The sequence below is a fragment of the Diabrotica virgifera genome, chromosome 8 (assembly GCF_917563875.1).
Source record: "Diabrotica virgifera virgifera chromosome 8, PGI_DIABVI_V3a".
Lineage (NCBI taxonomy): Eukaryota > Metazoa > Arthropoda > Insecta > Coleoptera > Chrysomelidae > Diabrotica > Diabrotica virgifera.
Genome location: NC_065450.1, coordinates 200,648,987 through 200,671,104, shown reverse-complemented (window position 1 = coordinate 200,671,104; position 22,118 = coordinate 200,648,987). Strand labels below are relative to the sequence as shown.

The 22,118-nt window shown below is 33.2% G+C and overlaps 3 protein-coding genes across 8 annotated transcripts in view; 2 read left to right on the top strand and 1 right to left on the bottom strand.

Moving 5' to 3' along the window:
• The window catches only part of LOC114328250 (histone-lysine N-methyltransferase EHMT1), an 88,619-nt gene extending 86,785 nt beyond the window's left edge, over window positions 1–1,834 (bottom strand). For all 3 annotated transcript variants that reach the window (XM_028277049.2, XM_028277047.2, XM_028277048.2), the window contains exons 1-2: window positions 1,547–1,834; window positions 1,050–1,485 (exon numbers count right to left, since the gene is read on the bottom strand). In XM_028277049.2, the coding sequence (XP_028132850.2) occupies window positions 1,050–1,485; window positions 1,547–1,745 (635 nt within the window). In that variant the 5' untranslated portion in view covers window positions 1,746–1,834. The remainder of the gene's footprint in view (window positions 1–1,049; window positions 1,486–1,546) is intronic.
• Window positions 1,835–6,651: 4,817 nt separating this feature from the next.
• LOC114328249 (protein ROP) overlaps window positions 6,652–22,118 on the top strand; it is a 37,519-nt gene continuing 22,052 nt past the window's right edge. For both annotated transcript variants that reach the window (XM_028277042.2, XM_028277045.2), the window contains exons 1-3: window positions 6,652–6,868; window positions 20,988–21,155; window positions 21,336–21,488. In XM_028277042.2, coding sequence (XP_028132843.1) covers window positions 6,841–6,868; window positions 20,988–21,155; window positions 21,336–21,488 — 349 coding nt within the window. In that variant the 5' untranslated portion in view covers window positions 6,652–6,840. The remainder of the gene's footprint in view (window positions 6,869–20,987; window positions 21,156–21,335; window positions 21,489–22,118) is intronic.
• The window catches only part of LOC126890563 (cilia- and flagella-associated protein 251-like), a 438,236-nt gene continuing 426,106 nt past the window's right edge, over window positions 9,989–22,118 (top strand). For 2 of the 3 annotated variants that reach the window (XM_050659607.1, XM_050659606.1), the window contains exon 1: window positions 11,094–14,616. In XM_050659607.1, coding sequence (XP_050515564.1) covers window positions 11,811–12,905 — 1,095 coding nt within the window. In that variant the 5' untranslated portion in view covers window positions 11,094–11,810 and the 3' untranslated portion in view covers window positions 12,906–14,616. Of the gene's footprint in view, window positions 14,617–22,118 lie in introns of all 3 variants that reach the window. The other variant, XM_050659608.1, reaches the window with a different exon arrangement.

Genomic DNA, 22,118 nt, shown 5'->3' with positions numbered 1-22,118 from the left:
TGTAACATTCTAACTAATTTTGTAATGTGAAGCTCAAAGGTGGCTAAAATTTTTGTTATTAACTTTTATTGCTAGCTATTACTATAGCGGATCTATCGAGCTTTACCCCACTAATCAATCACCCTGTATAATTAGAGAAGCCAAGAAATATCCGGACAAGTGGCATTATTCTGAACAAATGGCAAACCAAACAAAAGACAACAGTGCATAGGTTTTTGCAGATAACTTGGTCTTCCTGACACATTCAAGAATAGAACTTCGAACAATCACAAAATTTGAAGAAGTTAGAAAATATTGCCTGGCTATACCTAAATCAAGAAAAAACCAAGTATATGGAAATGAGAGGGGAAAATGCAGAAGAAAATAAATGGATCATTCTAAAGATAAATGGCAGGGAATACGAATTTGAAAAGGTAACAACATTTGAGTACCTTGAAATGAAGTAACAGTTACAAATAGAGGAAACGAAGAGAGACAAATAGATAAACAGTTGTTGAAAAGTAGCAAATCAATAGGATCATTAAACGCACTGCTGAAGGCAAAAACATGCCCAGGGCAGCCAAGACTCAAACTTATGAAACAAAAGTGAGACCAATGGTGTTGTATGCATATGAAACTTAGATAATTAATCAAAAAGAAGAAAAAAGCTAGATATTTGTTAGAGAGAAATCTTGAGAAAAGTTTTTAGTGGTATATAGGAGGATAACAGCGAATGGTGCAGAAGAAAAAACTAGGAGTTAATGGAGATCTAAAATAACACAGAAAATCAGAATACAGAGTTAGATGGTTGGGAAATGTTTCACAAATTCCACAACATAGAAATGTCCCTAAGAGTTTAGCAAGCAGGAGAACAAGAGAAGAAAAGAAGAGGGAGACCATGAAGGAAGGGGTTTGATGCTGGCCTGACTGACATAGAAGAAATGAGAATAAGGGACAGAAGAGAACAAGTGAAGGACCAGAGAAAGTGGTAGAATTTAGTCAAGACTATCAAAGCCAAGTGCTGTAGTGCTAATATTATAATGATAAAAGAAATGTTAAAAGTTGGTTACCTATTAGATAATCTTCTAGACTTCCTTATAGATCTAATATTATCTACTTCAAAATCATCCTCTGAACAATTTTGATCAGACTGACTATCCTCATCACTATCATCTATTTTCAAGGTTTTAGTACCTTTTTGATTTTTCTTGGGAGTTGTGCTAGTTTTTTTGGAATTGCCTTCACCTTGGTGGTTGTTGTTTTGTGCATTGTCTTTCATTTTAACTCTTTTTACTACATCTTTTGCTTGTGCAATGTTTTCCAGCACCTTCTGTGTTGGTTTCAGTTGTCTTGTCAATCTTTGTCGGGTGGGTTCATTGTAAGACTTTTTCCTGGCAATGGCGTTTTGCAGGACCGATTTTTTAGTGGCACTTTTCATTCTCCTGGAGGATCTTTTTGTACTTTCTTCGGGTTTTTCATCGACTTTTGGTTTGCTTGCACGACGACCTAATAAGATGATTTGATGTTATTATTACATTCCTTTGTACGTAAAATATTGGAAATTTACCTGGAGTTCCCGGGTTTGATTTTTTTGGTGATGTCACAGTTTCTTCACTATTCATTTCTACCGATTCAGTTGACTCTTCATTTTTCAATTCTGCTTTTACAGAATCTGTTCTGTTAAACGTATTTTTCATTTCGCCCAACAATTTATCAATAAAATTGTTATCATACTGAGAGTACGAATTATTATCATTAGTAGTCATTGTACATTGGTTGATTTAATACATATATTTTTTAAAATTTGTTGTAGTATTTGACAACCACAGCCCTTTAACCAAAACAATCTGACAGTCTGACAGTTCATCAGATTCACAGAACACAGACACAAAAATCACATCGCAGCATATCACTAATTCTGTCTAAATCCTGACTCACTACTTTGTGCCGTGTAATTTGGGTTGCCTATATGAACTGGAATCGGCGAAATGGACATGGGCATGTAGGAAAAATGAAAGAATACCCATAAACGAACATATAAAACACGCTGTATTTTCCTGTCACCGTGTCACAAAGAAAATTGCCCAGCGCAAGTACATGTAATAATTATTGTTACATGTACTTGCACTGTACAATTTTCTTTGTGACACGGTGACAGGAAAATACAGCGTGTTTTATATGTTCATTCATGGGTATTCTTTCATTTTTCCGACTGTATATTATAAAGTTAAAGCTACCCTTTAAAAATTCACATTGTAAGGCATGAATGAATCAAATATGTACATAGTACTTTTTTGTGGATGTATTTAAAAATGAAACTAAAAAGTTATTACTATAAAGAGTTATATACTATACTGTGGCTATATGCTTGACTAATATAAAACAAAACAACGATAAGATATAAAAAAATCACAAATTTTATTAAAGGGAAAGTTTTTGGGTAATGTTTTTCTTAATCATCCACTTCTTTTGCACATTTTATATTTTTAACTTGGTATCAGAGCTGATGGGCAGTATTTCAAAACTTAAATACTTTATGTAAGTATATGTATTTAAAACTTTGGACTTTAGAGTAAGTATTTAAATGCCAAGTATTTAAATACTCTATAATTATAAATAAGTAAAATACTTGGTATTTAAATGCCAGTGGCGACGCGTGACTTTTTCTAAAGTGTTACCAAACCAGATGTAAAAAATCTTATTTAAAAAAATATTTTGAACCTCCCAAATATAAGTTTTTGTTTTCAATCCTGTGGGATAAAATTAAACAAATCACTATTCCCTAATTATATGTATGTAATTATGTATATGTAACAGGCACCTATAACAATAAATAATAAACAAACTAAACAGATTATTCTACCATAAAATTAACATAAAAAATGAACAAGCAGGAAAAAGAATAGATTTTGAAAACTATTGTTTATATTTTAATTCTTCCATTTTCAATAATATCATTTTTTTTTCTTCAAAATTATATATAAAAAAATATACAAGGAGAATAACTTTTCAAGTATTTGATCAATTACGCAATACGTAGCAACACTCTTCCATGTTTAAATGCACGCACGCACACTACTGTAATATGTAATAGGTATACTAAACTGATGTTACCAATCCTCAAAATGGTTACAATACTGATATACACAGCGTGCCCGCGCGCCGTCTCTAACAGAGCCGTCGCTCCTTAAAAATTTTCAGAAACGAGCTAGTCCCGAGCGATAGCGTGGTTTCTCCTGCGTTACCACTGCCAGTATTGGTAACAGCATAATAATAATGTGCAATGGATTTAACATATCTCGCCAATATTTTCGTGCGTCTAGTTGGCTATTTACTGAATTAGGTACTATTAACAAATATTTCTGTTAGTAAAAAATATAAATGGAATTATTTCATAACAGTCATAAAATATTTATTGCAAGATTTTTAACTGTTACCAATGGTAACAGTGGTTACATGGGCGCTTCGCCAGTGTTAAATGCTTCAAAGTCTAAAGTATTTAAATACCTACAAATAAGTATTTAAATTTTTAAATACGGCCCATTAGCTCCAATACCAAGTTAAAAATATGAAATGTACAAAAAGCTTGAATGATTAAGATAAAAATTTACCCAAAAACTTGGGTACATTTTTAGTGTTTAAATACTTGGTATTTAAATACGTTTCAACATTGGTATTTGTATTTATGATTCTTTCCCAAATTTACTAAAATTTGCGATTTTTTATATCTAATTGTTTTATTTAAGTCAACATATCACTCTTTATAGTAATAACTTTTCAGTTCCATTTTTAAATACATCTACAAAAAAGGTACTACATATTTGATTCATTCATGCCTTACAACGTGAATTTTTAAAGTGGTTGATACAGCAAAATACTATACAGCAAAACTTTATTACTTATATGGCCATTTCGCCGATTCAAGTTCATATATAGGCAACCCAAATTACCCGGCGCAAAGTAGTGGGTCAGGATTTAGAATCAAATTATAAAACTTCTTTATTTCCAGTTCAAAATACATACCATGGCAGAACATTGAAATTTGGCAAAAGTGAATAGAGTTCATAGAAAATATCTGTTTTTTTACATTATGCATTCTATTGGTGGTTTAAAAACTTTCCAAGAAAATACCTTCTCTTAAAGTAAGTCCTGTTCCCAAAATATTTCCAGGACTTACAAAATATTTGACAAAGCAGAAGGCAAGAAGTTGCTAAAGGGAACAGACCATGAAACGGAGAGAATTAATTATAAATAGCCAACAACAAAAACAAGACCAATGGCTTCAAGTTATGTGATAGTGGATTTTTGTAGTCAAGTGAAAATTCTAATTGTAAGTTAAGTTTATCATTATCTGATGAAATAGAAGTGGCATCAAAAAGAAAATCACATTTATTTTTATCTTGTGAAATTTGAGTGTATAGTGACCCAAAATTCCGTTGCATATAGTGTATTTTATGTACTAACGACTGTGTCCATTATCTAAGTAAAATATATAATATTTTGTGTTAAATTAATCAAATATATATCTTTTGAAAATTGTATTCTTCCCGCTTTAGACCCACTATTATATCTATAAATCGGCCCTCTATGTCACTGCTTGGCAGTGTTGCCACATCTAATACGACAGTCTAGTCGGCCAAGTTACGTCTATGTTTCGGACTGGAGATTTAGTTGGCTATAATTTTGTACTGAATGTACTGCCATCTACTAAATTTAATCAGCAATAAAAGATAAACAAATTATATAAATATTTTTTCGTACTTCCGGGCCTAAAGTGACAACTTCACTCCCTTGTGACAGGTACTAAAGTGTCACATTTAATCCCTCCGGGATTAAATATTGACGAAACTCCCGGAACGATTAAATCACAAACAAACGAATTTAAGGGATATTTTATTGAAAAATATAATTAATTAGAATGGTAATTAACGTTAATATTCAAATTAATATTGTGACAGTTCGTCATATTGACCAGTCTTTCCTGGGTTAATGCAGCAGGTAACTGACGAGTAACAGATAGGTCCTTTTCATATTGAACTGGTGTTTGTTTCGAAGATCCTGCGGAAACAGGAAGCGAGAATGAGGACTGTGGCATAACTATAGTGGACGAATCGGCGACTTGACCAAATATTTTATCTGAAATTTTTTGTTTATTTTTAATAGACGATTCAATATATCCCTCGGCCACGTTGGAGGATTTCCATCCTCCATGTCTCTTCAGCACGTCTATTGTTGCTCCCGAATCAGCTAACAAAGACGCAGATGTGCGTCTAAAACAATGTCCCGTATAAGACGTCGCATTTTCTAATTTCAAGAAAGCTGCTATTTGCCGTGGAATTGTACCAAACATGTTTTTTCCTACTACTCGCGTAGTACATTCTTTGTTGATGTATTGAACAAAAAATTTTGAATGAGTTGTCCCTGTCTTTCGCAATGCCACATATTTCCGAAATATCGCCACAAAACTGATGGCACTGTTTTCTGAATTTTTGATCACAAAATTTCGGTCAATTTTATTTTTGGTGTTTCTAATCGCAATTAGGAAGGAATCGCCCAAATCTCTCACATCGTCGATTTCTAAATCAACCAACTCTTTTCCACGACAAGCTCCCGCAACGCCCAAAATAAGTGCAACCTACAAAAAAATTGATTTCTTAAAATTTCTGAATATAAACAAATTTCCAAATTTACCTTAAGCATTAAATATTTATCATCCGGAGCCTCCCGTAAGAACTGATCTACCTGCTCAGACGTGAGAATTCTTGACTTCTTTGGCTTAAATCCCTCATTTCTTCTCTTCAAAAAAGCTAATAATTTTGGAAATTTACTTATATCAATATCTTCTCTAATGTTAATAACCGATTTCAGCATTGAGTAATGTGCCCAGAGAGTTGAGGCACAAACCGCTTTTGATTTATCATCGAAGTAGACTAACAGCGCATTTTCAGTAGGTTGTCTCACATTTTTTAAGCGGCACCACTTTTTAAAAGCATCGTACTGCTGCTCGTATAGTTTTCTAGATTTCGGTGGTAACAATTCTTCACCTACTTCGGCTGCTCTTTTATCAATATCAGATACACCTTCTTCACTCATGATACCAATAATTATCAATAACAATGTTTCTTTACAATGACACTAGTAATGACAATGTTTCTAAATTATAACTGTCACAACGCAATGTTACTATGGTAACTTATTTTAAAGACAGTTTATTAAATGAGTTGAAGAGAGAAAAAACTGATTGAAATTATTGAAATAATTAATAAAATCATACCGGAAGTACGAAAAGTATCGTATATACCTTGCGACTGAAGTACATTTAATCCTTCAGGTAAATTATGGCCCTCCCTGCGGTCGGGCCATAAACTTTACCTTCAGGATTAAATGTACTACTTCAGTCCCGCGGTATATAATGTACTATTGTTTATCTTTATTAAAATCTTTTAAAATATTATTTTTGAATTTGAAATTGTGCAAGTTATGAACGTAGCTCTATAAAAGCACAAGAATATTTATCAAAAAAAACAGCCATAGGAAAACAAAGAAGAAAAACTTTTCTTCATTTAATATATTTATCATATTTATCTACCAAATTCTAGATGGCACAATGGAAAATTTGTGTTATTGATTATCACAAAGTGGGTTAATGATGGAAAGTCCTTGAAAATTGTAGTTTCAGCAGTGATTCATACGGGTCGCACTATACCGTCACGGATTTCACGGATTCTGCGCGTTTGAGACCTTTCATTCATCTTTTTGTTATTGTTGCGGAGGTCAATTTTTTATATCGGAAGACAATTTTATCCAAATTTTTGAAAAATCTCCAATTCTGTCACTGAATTAGGCCTTAAGTGGAACACCATGGCGTTAAAGAACCAAGTTGGTCAAAGTGAGTACATTCGACAAAGTATGTAACATTTGTAGATTTTGACGTTTTGTAGGAGGCTACAAATCAATGTTAGGATTACTCATATTTTAATCCTAATTCATTTTTCGATATCAAAATACACAAACTCAAATTATAATTACTTCCTACTTATATTTACAAACACTGAAAAGTCTACATTAAAATTATAGTGTAGAAGTGTTTATAGATTAAAACCGATTTTTGTGTAGGCGGATTGAAATCATTCTGCGGTTTTTCCGTCTACTGTTGAACTTAGTTCCTCATTAGTTTTATCCTACGATTCCTGTTTTTGTCGATTATTAACTGCCATTCATTCAGCTAGCTCTCTTTTCAATTAATTAAAAACCTACTGAAAACTTTTGTTTTCAATACTTTCACAAAATTTATTACAAAGTCACTTCACCTTAGATGATGAAGTGCGTATGTAAAATCTGTTTTTCAATGATTGAAAGCCTTTTCTTGTGTTCTGCTATACGTTTTTTAAAGGTCCTACCAGTTTGACCAATGTAAGTTTTTGGGCAGTCACCACATGTTAGTTTGTATACACAACTGTGTAAATGCGTTTTCTTTTGGCACTTGTTGTTCTTAATCATCATCATCATTCTCTTTGCCTTATCCCTATGTGGGGTCGGCTTCCCTAATTGCATTTTTCCATACAATTCTATCTTGGGTCATATCAATGTTAATCCCCTTTACCAATATGTCCTGCCCTATCGTCTCCCCCAGGTCTTCTTTGGTCTTCCTCTCCTACTCCTTCCAAGAATCTGCACTTCAGCTATTCTTCATATTGGGTGATTAATGTCTCGATGTTGAACATGACCAAACCATCTTTACCTACGCTCTCTCATTTTGGCATCAATTGGTGCCACACCTAGACTTCCCCTAATATACTCATTTCTAATTTTATCCTTCTTTGTCACTCCACTCATCCATCTAAGCATTCTCATTTCCGCCACATGCATTCGTTGTTCCTCTTTCTTTTTCACTGCCCAACATTCAGTTCCGTACATCATAGCCGGTCTTATGGCTGTTTTATAGAATTTTCCCTTCAACTTCATTGGAATTTTCCTGTCACACAGCACACCACTCGCTTCCTTCCACTTCATCCATCCAGCCCTAATTCTACTGCATGCATCTCCATCTATTTCTCCATTACTCTGTAATACCGATCCCAGGTACTTAACACGATTGCTTTTTACAATCAGTTCACCATCCAAAGATACCATTTTATTTATAGTAACTCCATCTTTAAATGAACATTGCAGATACTCTGTCTTTGTCCTACTAAGTTTTAAACCTTTTTCCTCCAGAGCTTGTCTCCACTGTTCCAGTTTTTGTTCTAAGTCTCTTTCACTATTTCCTACTAACACGACATCATCAGCATACATTAAGCACCATGGAATGTTACACTGTAGTATCGCTGTTATCTGGTCCAAAACTAATGAGAATAAATACGGACTAAGCACCGGGCCTTGGTGCAATCCTACTTTCACATGAAATTTATCAGTCTCTCCCACACCTGTCCTAACACTAGTCGTTACTCCCTCATATATATCCCTCACAATCTTTACATATTCACGAGGCAGTAACTCCTTTATTATTTTTTGAAGCGCTTGAGCCACTTTCCTGTTTGTTATTTTGGTGACCATTGCTGCTACTGTCTCCGTTGACTCTACAGGCTGTCTGTCAAATTCTTCATTTAATAAGTTGTCAAAGTACTTTCTCCATCTCTTTTTGACATCCTTTTCGTGAACTAGTATTTTATTATTTTCATCTCGGATACATTTAATCTGATTAAAATCTTTTGCTTTCTTTGCTCTCTGCTTGGCTATTTTATATATCTTCGTTTCGCCTTCCCTGGTATCAAGTTGATCGTATAGGTTTGAATACGCTTCTACTTTGGGTTTTTCTACTGCTACTTTTGCTTCCTTTTTCGCCACCATATAATTTTGAAGATATGTGTTTTTCTCTTTTCTTTTATTTTTCCTTGTATTTCGTTTGACCACCACCAAGTCTCTTTATCCTCAAACTTTTTTCCTTAAGTTTTCCCAAGTATTTCAATAGCAGTCTCTCTAATACTACTGGCCATTTTTCTCCAAATTGTATTAAAGCTTCCTTTCATGTTCCAACATATTTTGTCGACTATTCTAATATACTTGTTGTTCTTAATATATTTGCTTAAGTTGTTGTTTGTCCTGAAAGCTGGTGTTATTCCTTTCTTTCTTATTTGTTTGGCTATTTTAGTTGATATTTTGACTGCATATCGATGGTTGAAATGTAAAAGGTTGTAACCCACACATCAACTTTTTTCGGGAAGTAGAATAAACGCTCCAATTAAGTAATTTTATGAGGAATTAATCTAAATTGGTTTCACTAATTTATAGATAAATTATTGATCTACATTATTAGGTTAATTCCTCATAAAATTACTTAGAAAACTTGGTATTCTTCTACTTCCTGAAAAAAGTTGATATGTGGGTTACAATATTTTACCTTTCAACAGTCGATATGTAATCAGACAGAAGAAACTGGGGTTTTCTCTGGTGGTGGAAAGACTAATTTCAGGGCTTTCTTATACAGTTTTTGGTTTAAAATTTTGTTTATTATTTGTTTGTTGTATCGATTGTTTACTGCTATTGTGTAACCCTGGAATGCTACCTGGGGTACACTTGTATCTCAACTTTTTATGTAAGTTACACCAATTTGCAGTAGGGGGTGTGGAAAATATGAAAATAAACTTGTGGATAACAATATAATAAAATATTTTTATATACAAAATAAATTCTTAACATGTTATCTTAAGATTGTTTTTATCATAAGTTCTTAAAACATAGGTACATATATAAATATTTTACGTCAATTTTATTTGGGGTACCACTGTACCCGGTGTAGCAGGTTGAGTTTAGAAAATAAGTGTAGCAATCCAGGGTTAATGATATTATTTTGTGACATTGGAATTTCTAATCTATTGGTTAATGTGTGTAATAATGTGATCATGGCTAATCTATGTCATATATGTCATGGCCAATCTATAATCTTAGTCTATTAACGTCAATGTCCAATTTACATCATTGACCGTAACATATATATTGTTATATTTCTATTTGATATGAAAATTAAAATTTGATAATTATAGACAAAATTCAATTTAATATAAAATATTTTCAATTTTCTCAACCACGGGCATATAAATTTAGAACAACCTGTATACAACAAATTGTTATATTTAATTTTAAGAAGTGATTAAAACGATACTCGGAACAATGCGCTTAAAATAAAACTAAAGTGAAATCGAAAATAGGTCATTATCGTTGTTCTCGGAAGGTTCAATCATTAGCCGATGCTAAAGAAGACTTAGTGAAAGTAGATAATAGATCATTAAATTTTGTAATTAGTAGAAAGTAATTTTTAGAATGGGAATTAACTATTTTCTTTGAAATCCATTAAGCATATTTAGAAAGTTTAAAAATTGGTTTTGAGGAATACTGCGAATGAGAGTTGGTGGTGGAATTTTGGTTTGTGAATCTGGAAGGGATATTTAGAAAGTAGGGGAATGAATGACAAATAGAGATCAGAATGTTTTGAGCTGTCGAGAAGTGAAGTCGAGTAGTAGACGGTAGTGTTCGAGGAGTGAGAAAGTCGGTGTAGTTCCGTGAGTGTGGAGTATCTATCGTAGAACGAGAGGTAGGCCAAGTTGAGAGTAAAAGAACCTCCTTGAGCCAAGAGTTCCCGGTAGCTGATTGCAGTTTCGAAAAGGTAGAAGACAGCATCACAACAGAAGCAGGAAACGAGAGCTATACGAGTTAGTTTCAGAGGAGAACATTACTGGAAGCCAGGACGAGGTTTGATTGCAGCCAAGGACAGCAGGAAACGGGTCTTATGTGAAGACATTCTCAGTGCACCAAAAAAAAAAGGTCAGTCTCATTTGTTTGGACATGAATGTATGGGTTTTTTCGTAGTAAATACCACATTTAAAATTGAGGAAACATAATCAATAATATCAGAAAAGCTTCATCAAACTTAAATAGAATTGTTGCTGATAAATCATAATAGTTAAATGTTAATAAAAACTTTCAATTGGAAATCAAAAGGAAATAAGATTCCCATGTATAAATGTTATGTTTAAGAATAATAAGATATAGCAAATATTAAGCAGTGATTGCCATTTAAATAAAATAAACAATATTTTGATTACAATTGTAACCCATATGTGTTATTATTCTACTCTTTTCTTTCCTATCCCGATTAGGAACCATTAAGAAATACTTAGAAGCCACGTATGTAAGTAATTAATTTTATAAAAAAGCCCTGAGATTGAAAACATATTGATATGTGATCTGGTAAATTAATTAGATTATTATTAAAGCATTGATTAAATTAAATGACATATAAAATTATTATCTCATATCAATAATCAAGATCACAACAACTGTCGTCCAACGTGGAGGGCATTATAAAGTATTTCTAGTGGCAAATTTGAAGGATAGAAAGAGTAAAGCCGGTATTTGAAAATTTATATGCCTGTGGTAAAAAGTGAGATACTTACATTTGATAACATAAAATTTTAGATCTCTTTAGGTACAAATTTTACATAACTGATTTAATATTTTATTTTTACGATATTACATTTGATATATTTATTGACAATTTATAATATTTGGGTGAGAAAAAGTCGTCTTGGTAACATACTAGTAAAATTTCATATTTGGCGGGGACAGTACTTCTTGAAAACAAATGTCTGTGACAAGAAGCCAAAGCAAAGACAACAAAAAACAAAAAGAACATTCAAATCAAGAGAATAATTCAGACCAAGAAGACATTTTAGACACGACAATCATGGCATCAGAACAGCAAGAATTATCAGGAATAGATAAAATATTACGAATGATGCAACTCCAGTCACAAAGAATGGAACAAAAACTGGATGAAAATCAACGTGAAACGAAACAAGCCATGGAAGAAACATCAAAGAAAATGGATAAAAATCAGGAAGAAACATCAAAGAAAATGGATAAAGTGGAGAAAAAAATGGATGACAATCAACAGGAAAGAAAAACAAGTCACCGAAAACAGGACGCAACAGAATGTCGGAGAAAGAAGAGAAATGGTTATACATAGCACAGATGACGTGAAGATAAGGTTTGGCGGGGATGTAAGAAGATTACACCCAGTGCCGTTCATAAATAGCCTGAAAAAGAAAATACAGCACATCGGAAATTTCGAAACAGCAAAAGAAACTATCAGAAACCATCTCAAAAATGAAGCAAGCCTATGGTTCGATTGCAAAGAAGAAGAATTTGACAGTTGGCAAGAATTTGAACAAAAATTTTTGAATTATTTCTGGGGAAAAGTCCAACAATTGGAAATTAACAAGGAATTGCAAAATGGGAAATACAATGATAGGATGGGTATATCAGAAAGGACATATGCATTACAAATTTACTATAACGCAAAACATTTACAATATAATTACTCATCGGAACAATTAGTCGAACTGATTGCAAGACATTTCGAAGAAACGCTGGAAGACCATATCACATTGCAAAACTACAAAGACATAGATAGTTTATGCCAATTCCTACAAATAAGAGAATTGCGTTTAAGAGAAAGAAAATCAAGAAGGTCGCGAGAAGATTACAGGCCCCGAGAAACACAGGAGTACAGAGATAGAAATGAAAATAGGAGGGACGATACAAGACGAGATTTTAATCCCAGAAGGGAAAACGAAAATAGAGACAACGGAAGAGGAAATTATGAACAAAGAAAGAGGCAATGGAATGAGGACAGAAATCGAGAATACCAGAATAGAAACACCACACGCTCAAATCAAGAAAACAGAAATAATGGTAGACAAAATGAACAGGGATATCGAGAAAACCGAAACAGATCCGACAGACCAAGAGAAAATAGAAGAGAAGTAAATAATACCCAGACAGATGAATATGACGGAGAGAGACATTATGACGAAAATATAAACAACGATGAGCAACCGGCGTTTTTTCACGACGGCGCTCACTAAAAACCAAAAATCAAACAGGAATTTTTTGTAACCCCAAGGAGTTTATTAAATTGGCAAGAAACAACGAAAAGAAAAATGGAGTTAATTTAAAATTTGTGGATGGATTTATCAACGAGAAACCAATTAAAATTATGATAGACACTGGATCTGAAATAACATTGGTCAACAGAAAACTAATAGAAGAAGTTAACTTAACAAATTTAATTTACAAAATACCTAGGGTAAATTTAGTGGGCGCAAACAAACGGACATTGGCAACTATAAATGAAGGCATACGAGTAATGGTACGACTGGGTAAGAAGATGTATGCACTACAATGTGTAATAATGCCAAACATGTCACATGACATGATAGTAGGAGTTGACGAATTGGCAGAAAAACATGTAGTGATAGATTTTAAAAATAATACGATGAATCTAACAGAAGAAAAAGAAGAAGAACAGAACAAGGAACAGGAGAAACAAAATACGGACGAATCAGGTAAAGAACAAACAGTGGAAATGAATTTGGCAACGAAGCAAGGACAAAGAAGAAAAGGGAGAAAAAGTCAGAAAAAGACAAAAGAAAATGAAACCTGTGGCTCCTCAAAAGAAGAGTTGAGCCCAGAAGAAAAAAAATTGAGAGTATCAAAAGCAAAAGAAAACTGGGATTCCTCAAAAGAAGAGACGAGCTCAGGAGAAGAAGAAATAAAGCTAACAAATGAAAGCGAAAAAGATATGATCGAAACAGTGGCATTTGAAGAGGAGGCATATGAAAACGAGGATGCAGAATACACGGTAAAAGTATGTGAAAAATCTGAGGAAAAAGACAGAAGATTGATATGGGAAAAAGGGAAAGACAACATAATAGCCGACACTCTAACACAGGATGAGGACACTGAAAATAAGGAAACAATTACTCTACAGGTGGGACTAATTAGAGTAATACAAGAAGAAGGGGTATAAGACGTAGATTAAAGTAAGGAAATATACAGGGAGTTGGTTTTGCCCTCGAGAAAATTTATTTAAAAATGCAGATAAATTTTATCGAATACAAGGCGGGAATTTGTTATATTTCTATTTGATATGAAAATTAAAATTTGATAATTATAGACAAAATTCAATTTAATATAAAATATTTTCAATTTTCTCAACCACGGGCATATAAATTTAGAACAACCTGTATACAACAAATTGTTATATTTAATTTTAAGAAGTGATTAAAACGATACTCGGAACAATGCGCTTAAAATAAAACTAAAGTGAAATCGAAAATAGGTCATTATCGTTGTTCTCGGAAGGTTCAATCATTAGCCGATGCTAAAGAAGACTTAGTGAAAGTAGATAATAGATCATTAAATTTTGTAATTAGTAGAAAGTAATTTTTAGAATGGGAATTAACTATTTTCTTTGAAATCCATTAAGCATATTTAGAAAGTTTAAAAATTGGTTTTGAGGAATACTGCGAATGAGAGTTGGTGGTGGAATTTTGGTTTGTGAATCTGGAAGGGATATTTAGAAAGTAGGGGAATGAATGACAAATAGAGATCAGAATGTTTTGAGCTGTCGAGAAGTGAAGTCGAGTAGTAGACGGTAGTGTTCGAGGAGTGAGAAAGTCGGTGTAGTTCCGTGAGTGTGGAGTATCTATCGTAGAACGAGAGGTAGGCCAAGTTGAGAGTAAAAGAACCTCCTTGAGCCAAGAGTTCCCGGTAGCTGATTGCAGTTTCGAAAAGGTAGAAGACAGCATCACAACAGAAGCAGGAAACGAGAGCTATACGAGTTAGTTTCAGAGGAGAACATTACTGGAAGCCAGGACGAGGTTTGATTGCAGCCAAGGACAGCAGGAAACGGGTCTTATGTGAAGACATTCTCAGTGCACCAAAAAAAAAAGGTCAGTCTCATTTGTTTGGACATGAATGTATGGGTTTTTTCGTAGTAAATACCACATTTAAAATTGAGGAAACATAATCAATAATATCAGAAAAGCTTCATCAAACTTAAATAGAATTGTTGCTGATAAATCATAATAGTTAAATGTTAATAAAAACTTTCAATTGGAAATCAAAAGGAAATAAGATTCCCATGTATAAATGTTATGTTTAAGAATAATAAGATATAGCAAATATTAAGCAGTGATTGCCATTTAAATAAAATAAACAATATTTTGATTACAATTGTAACCCATATGTGTTATTATTCTACTCTTTTCTTTCCTATCCCGATTAGGAACCATTAAGAAATACTTAGAAGCCACGTATGTAAGTAATTAATTTTATAAAAAAGCCCTGAGATTGAAAACATATTGATATGTGATCTGGTAAATTAATTAGATTATTATTAAAGCATTGATTAAATTAAATGACATATAAAATTATTATCTCATATCAATAATCAAGATCACAACAATATGTACACATTATCTCATGTATCTCATATATCAAATTGACTTGCTACAATTCAAAAATTTTTTTTTGTAAACGTAGTCAATACATTTTTGAATCTTGAATCTTTGAATCTATGTAACATGCTATGGCAGGCTGCCAATTTCAATATTCTTCAAACTGGTAGAACCTTTAAAAATGTATAGCAGAACACAAAAGGGATTTTCATTAATAGAAAAACAGATTCTACATATGCACTTCAATTTCTAGTTCTAGATCATAATCATTCTTTTAACCCATTCAGTGCCAATGACGTTAAGTAACGACATACTTTGCCATTTTCTAGCGCCACTGAGCTAATCTAGCATTTTCATATGTCATAAGTAAATTTACGCTCTGCACCTGCATAAGCGATTGACGCGCAGTGAAAACCCCAGGTTACAGCATGGCATTTCAAATTCTTGTCTTGTTCTTTTACATTTATCTTATTGAGTAATAATTTGGATACAGTCGGAAAAATAAAAGAATACCCATGAACGATCACATCAATCACTTATTTTGTTGTCTTTTTCTATAACAAACGTTTGTTATTTATAGAAAAAGACAGAAAATACAAAATAAGTGATTGATGTGATTGTTGATCGTTCATGGGTATTCTTTCATTTTTCTGACTGTATATGTGGAGGAAAGGCATGTATTTGTAACAATTTAATCTACAAAGATCAAATAAGATGCAACAGATGTGCTTATATTTGAATATTTAACATTTGTTATTGATTACATAATTGTAATTAATAACAAATGTTTTATATTTTGTAGAAAATGTTAAGTATATGTTCTCCGAGAGAAGTGAATCATTTTCATATTTTTTTCTTGATTTGACCTTTAACATTTGTGTATCTTATAATAATTATCCATGATACAATTGCTTGGAGATGCAATAGAATGAAACATTGAATAAACATGAAAGGTATTGATTAAAAAAAGTGAATGGGAAATTTTATCGGCTTTGGAAAAGCTTGCCTTTTGTATGGCCAATAAATAGGAAAGGAAAATGTAAGGAAAGGAGAAATTCATACTATAATAAATCATAGAACACAAATTTTTAATAATTATTATCTAAAATTTGTCCAAAAACCTAGAACAATCCATAAAGATGCTCTTCTATCACTGTAACATTGAAACATTGTAACACTGTAACTATAACATTAACTGTAACATTGTAACACTGAAAAAAGACATATAAAGTAACTTAAGTCAGAAAATAAACAAGTACTTAAGAGGCAACAGTAGCGATCAACAGGTAGCAACAAACGCGGTCCAAGATTGCAGCTGTAATTTTGAATATTTTGTCGAGATGTTTGGCACACATATTCGTAATATAATAAAGAATGTCGGTACAGAGCCCAATTTGAGAAATATGTTAGTATGAGGAAATTACTCTACCTATAACTAAATAAAATATTGCAAAAAGGAGCCTGTACCGCCATTAAGAAGAATGAAAAAATAAACTTTCTTCAAATAAACTTTTTTATCCCATGCCTAGATTTTTTGTGTCATATTGAACCTAGTAAAATTTTTTATCTCTAACAAGAAATCGAACATATTATAACTAAATAACTGATTAGTGAACATAGAGAAAGTGTCACTGTCATTTTGACAAACCTGCGTCAGATGCAAGGGCGGTCATATATCTTAATTCAGGGGGGGGCCATTTTGTACAATTAGATATTAGCTCTCAATTTCAATACAGACACAAAACGCAGAATGGGATGTTTTATATATTGAAAAGAGAAAATAACAATAACTCGAATGAAATGAAATTATAAACAAAAAACTAATACTCTACATGACGAACTCTATGTTTCGGCTCACTCCACTTTTAGCGAAATGTTCTATTATATTGTCTTCGTTAATAACAATGTCCTTGTGGACATGCATTAGTGCAAGGCCAGTTAACCGTTCTTCACCCATATTGGCCCTCAGCCAACTCTTAAGTCTTCTCAGTCCTGAAAAACTCCTCTCTGCAGATGCAACACTTACTGGAAGAGTACACAATATTTTTAAAATTTTATTAATGATTGGATACATCATTTCATCACATTGTATGAGAGCATTTAGATCATCGCTCGGAATTTCCGATTCTTTGCTGTGTTTCCATCTCATTTTCCATAAATGTAGCTCTGCAATAAAAGTTGACTTCAGCACGTCTCTAACTGTCTCAAACAAACTTCCATATTTTGCAATCAAAATTTCTACGGCGGAATGGATGTCATCTTCATTTGAATGAATTAATATAGCAGGAACACATATTTGCAGATTAAATACATCCATGGTTTCTTGCTGGAAACGACACTCAATGTCGGAAATGATACTTTCAAGTAAAGGAATATATATCGTTATTCGAAAGTATTCTGTGGAGGAATGAATATCTGGATTAGGTCGATTTTTCATGAATTTATTCACTCTTGGAATACATAAATCTATATTCAAATTTTCTAGACATGGCATTATTTCTTTAAGCAAAGCATTGAAATTTGTTTCTGCATTGTTGCGTTTGTCTTTCAAAACAAGCAGCCTATTTAGAACAGCATTCTGTGTAGAGCTTATAGCCAAATTTTTTGTTTGCAATAATTTGCTCAGAGGTAACGTTATTGCGAGTACTTCATTTAGACAAAACAAAGTGATAATAAAGCTGCAATTTGATGAGATCGCAAGTATATGCGTCCTAGCTTTACTGGAAGATTCTCTTTCGTTCCATTCGGAAATCAAATTCAAAGCTTGCAAAATTTTTTCAATCGATGCTTTAAACTGCAGAACGGAGTCGTGCCGTTCTACCCATCGTGTTTCACACAATCCAGAGAGCTGATCACCCAATGTTTGTTTGAGGACATAATTGCGTTTAGAAGAGGCTTTGAAAAAAGATATTATTTCCTTCATTACCCCTACAGCATTTCTCACACATTGAACGTTTGATGATTTCGACAAACTCAAATTTAAAGCATGATTGAAACATGGACATCGTACAGCTATATTCATTTCTTTTTGAATTTCTTGGACGGCTCCTTGTTGTTTTGATGTCATTACGCTGCATCCGTCTGTACAAATTCCTACACAATTTTCCAATGGTAAACGAAATTTTTGAACTTGTTTTATCACTGATTTTCCTAAAATAGTACCATTCAAAACCGGTTCCAACGTATCGGGACTGAGCTCATAGTTCTCAGAATGACAATCTATGAATGACACAAAATCCTCCCGCACGTTGTTACCTTCTAAGTATCTAATAACAATCGACATTTGGGAAACATGTGCTATGTCAGTAGTTTCGTCAAACATAATGCTGTAATATTTAGCATCACTAATTTTTTTCACGATAACAGACAAAATTTCGTCTTCAATCAACATTCAATCAACTCATTTTGCGTTCTTTTGCTAATATATGTGGCACGTGACGACGTGTTTCTTAAATGCTCTTCTAAAGTTTTGTCTTCTGCTTCGATTCTGAATCGAAGAAGCTCTCGGAAGTTTCCCTCATTATTTGTCACATTGCTTTCTTCTAATAATGGCCCGTCATCTCTATGGCCACGGAAAGGTATACATTGTTTGGCTAAAAAAATTATAGATCGAATGATTGGTTTGAGCCGATTTCGATTATCCTCTATCTGCCTGGCTCGAGCACTATCTATCAAATTTCTTATATCTAAAGATCGGTTTTCGTAACATTTTATAAAATTATCGCTCGATAAAACCGCTTCAATGTGATATCGATTTGTATTATGTTTATCTAGCACACCATCCATTCCAAATAATTTTGCAAACTTGTTGCTTTATTTTTACCACCTGAATTTGCGAAGATAGCACAGTGCTTACAAAAAAGTCCTTTCTTCAAGTCCGAAAACGCAATCCAGTTATATTTTTGGAGATGATCGTATCTCAAGTACCGCTTAACTAACTTGTTATTTTTGTTATGTTCTGAAAATGGAAATGAGTAGTTTTTTTCCGGAACCCACGTATTTTTCAAATAATTATATTTTTGAAAGTCTCCCAAACCACTCAAACCATCAACAACTCGACCAATGTCGTAGTTACTAACTTCATTGGACTTTTCTACAGCGACTTGCTTTAGAGTATTTTCATTATTAACTGATGTTTGTAATGTTGATACTGTTGTAAGTCGTTCTGGCACTACGAGATTCTGTTGAGAAGACGATGAGGAAGATGACCGGGATGACCCATTATCACCCACATCTTTAATTACTTTCTTCGGATCAACAGAAAAATACGAATTCAACGTATTCGTATTGTTTGCCCTCTTCATTTTCTGAAAAAAAAAAAGAACATTTGTGATTCCGGCCAAACGAGAGATGGATATGCCCAGGTTTTTTAATTTGAGCCTAATAATAATTTGCAGTCACTTTTCGTTCAAATCGGAATCTATTAACTTTTGTATTTCGAAATAGCATCCTATATAGCGAACATCTGGGCTGGACGAGAGAAAACTGCAGAGTATTATTTACTCATTGCTGATGTATTCGTTCCGTTAGCAAACAGAAAATTATTCCTAACCTATCTATGGATTTTTACTCACCTGTCACCCTGGAATAAAATGATGATTACAATCCGGCAATATATATAGTGCACTGCACCTATGTCACCTCTATAACTACGATACGATAGTGTATATCGGGTAGACGATAGATACTTCAGAACGTTCAAATTTCTACACAATACACAACGATATAACTTCCATAAAAAAATATGTACATAGGCATTCTTATGTTTCTGTTTCTACACTGGACGTCGCCGGTGTCGGGATTCGCGCGGGAGGCGATGCACTTGCATTGGCGTAACCAGAGTTGAAGAGACAGGCATTATGATTAATTATCATTATTACAGATTGCAGTATCTAGGTATTTCAAAATCCGTATGTGAATCCATTCAAAATAATTAATTTACAGAGTAAATAATTTAAAATATATTAACATAACATTATCCTGTGTTACTAGACAAGTTTATTTAAGGTGCATTGCCACCTTTGGGGGGGCCATGGCCCCCATGCCCCCCCCCCCCCTTATGACCGCCCTTGGTCAGATGTCTGTTCTGTTATCTGCATAGGGATTATGAACACTGTACGGCGCTACGAACAGAAATATGACGCAGGTTTGTCAAAATGACAGTTACACTTTTTCTATGTTGACTAATCAGTTATTTAGTTATAATATGTTCGATTTCTTGTTAGAGATAAAAAATTTTACTAGGTCCAATATGACACAAAATCTAGGCATGGGATAAAAAAGTTTATTTGAAGAAAGTTTATTTTTTTGTTCTTCTTAATGACGGTACAGGCTCCTTTTTGCATTTTTTTTTAGTTATAGAGTACTTTCCACATACTAGATAACATATTTCTCAAATTGGGCTCTGTACCTCCATTCTTTATTATATTACGGATATGTGTGCCAAATATCTCGATAAAATATTCAAAATTACAGCCGCAATCTTGGACCTCGTTTGTTGCTACCTGTTGATCGCTACTGTTGCCTCTTAACTATTCGAAATAAGGCTTAGAGGTGTATTTAATATTGGCACTAATTAAATAGTAGATAAAACTCTACAAACAAGAAATATCATAACACATAAGTACTACTTGTTGCTTTCTGACACCTTCAACATTATTATTTGTTTCTTTTAATATTTTTTAATGTTAATTTATTTCCACTTAGAAATCATGAATGAAGTCATCAAGCACAAGCCCACCAAGAAGAATGGGCCAACTCCAGGACAGCAAGCCCATGGGGTAGAATGGAGGATCCTTGTGGTTGACCAGCTTGCCATGAGGATGGTTTCAGCATGCTGTAAAATGCATGATATATCAGCAGAAGGCATTACATGTAAGTATTCAGCCTATTTATTGGTTATGTTCACATATTTGTACCACTATTTTTTGTTCTCTATGGAATTTTTTAGAGGTTTTAACAGTTTGATATAAAGACATTCAATTATGTTATGCAAGAGAATAAAATTAATAAAAAAAACTGTTGATAAATTGTACATATGTGTTTTCGTTCAAGTGGTTGAAGATATTATGAAGAAAAGGGAACCGCTTGGTACCATGGAAGCTGTGTACTTGATAACACCTTCAGAAAAGTCAGTTCATGCTCTTATGAATGACTTTGAACCACCAAGACAGATGTACAGAGGGGCACACGTGTTTTTTACAGAAGGTAAGCCATTTACAGTTTGTACTGACACTGTTGTGGTGTTGAGTAGTAGTTTAGTTCATCATCATCAGTGGCGTCACAGCTCTATGAGCTAAAGCCTTCTTCAGAACAATCCTACATTCGCTCCTGTCTCTGGTAGTAGTTTAGTTGCTGATATAAAATTGAAATGGACATACCGGGTGGTGAATCGGAAAACGGGCCATAGGAAACTCAATGTAAAATTCTAAACTGTTGAATTCCTGCTTCCCTAATTATGTTACATCAAAAGTCATGAGAAGTTATTTGTAGAGGATTGAAATCTGTATTAAAAACAGAAGTTACAATTGTTCTACGATTTAAACACATTCCAAAATTTTGAAAAATATAATGTATTTACCGCAGTAGGTATGTGTGGGTATGTTAGGCCACACGTTACTATTTAACTGACAGTGAGCACATTATTGACTGAAGAAAATATCTTTATTATTAATATTTTCTCCTTAACTAAGGGTATCTTATCAACTTTATTGTGTTTTAAACAAAAAATGATAAAATAATTAAAAAAATTGACAGTTCTAATTGTTAATATAATAAATTCATTGTCAACAAATGCAATCTTATACACATTATTGTATTGTGTGTGGCCTAGCTTTG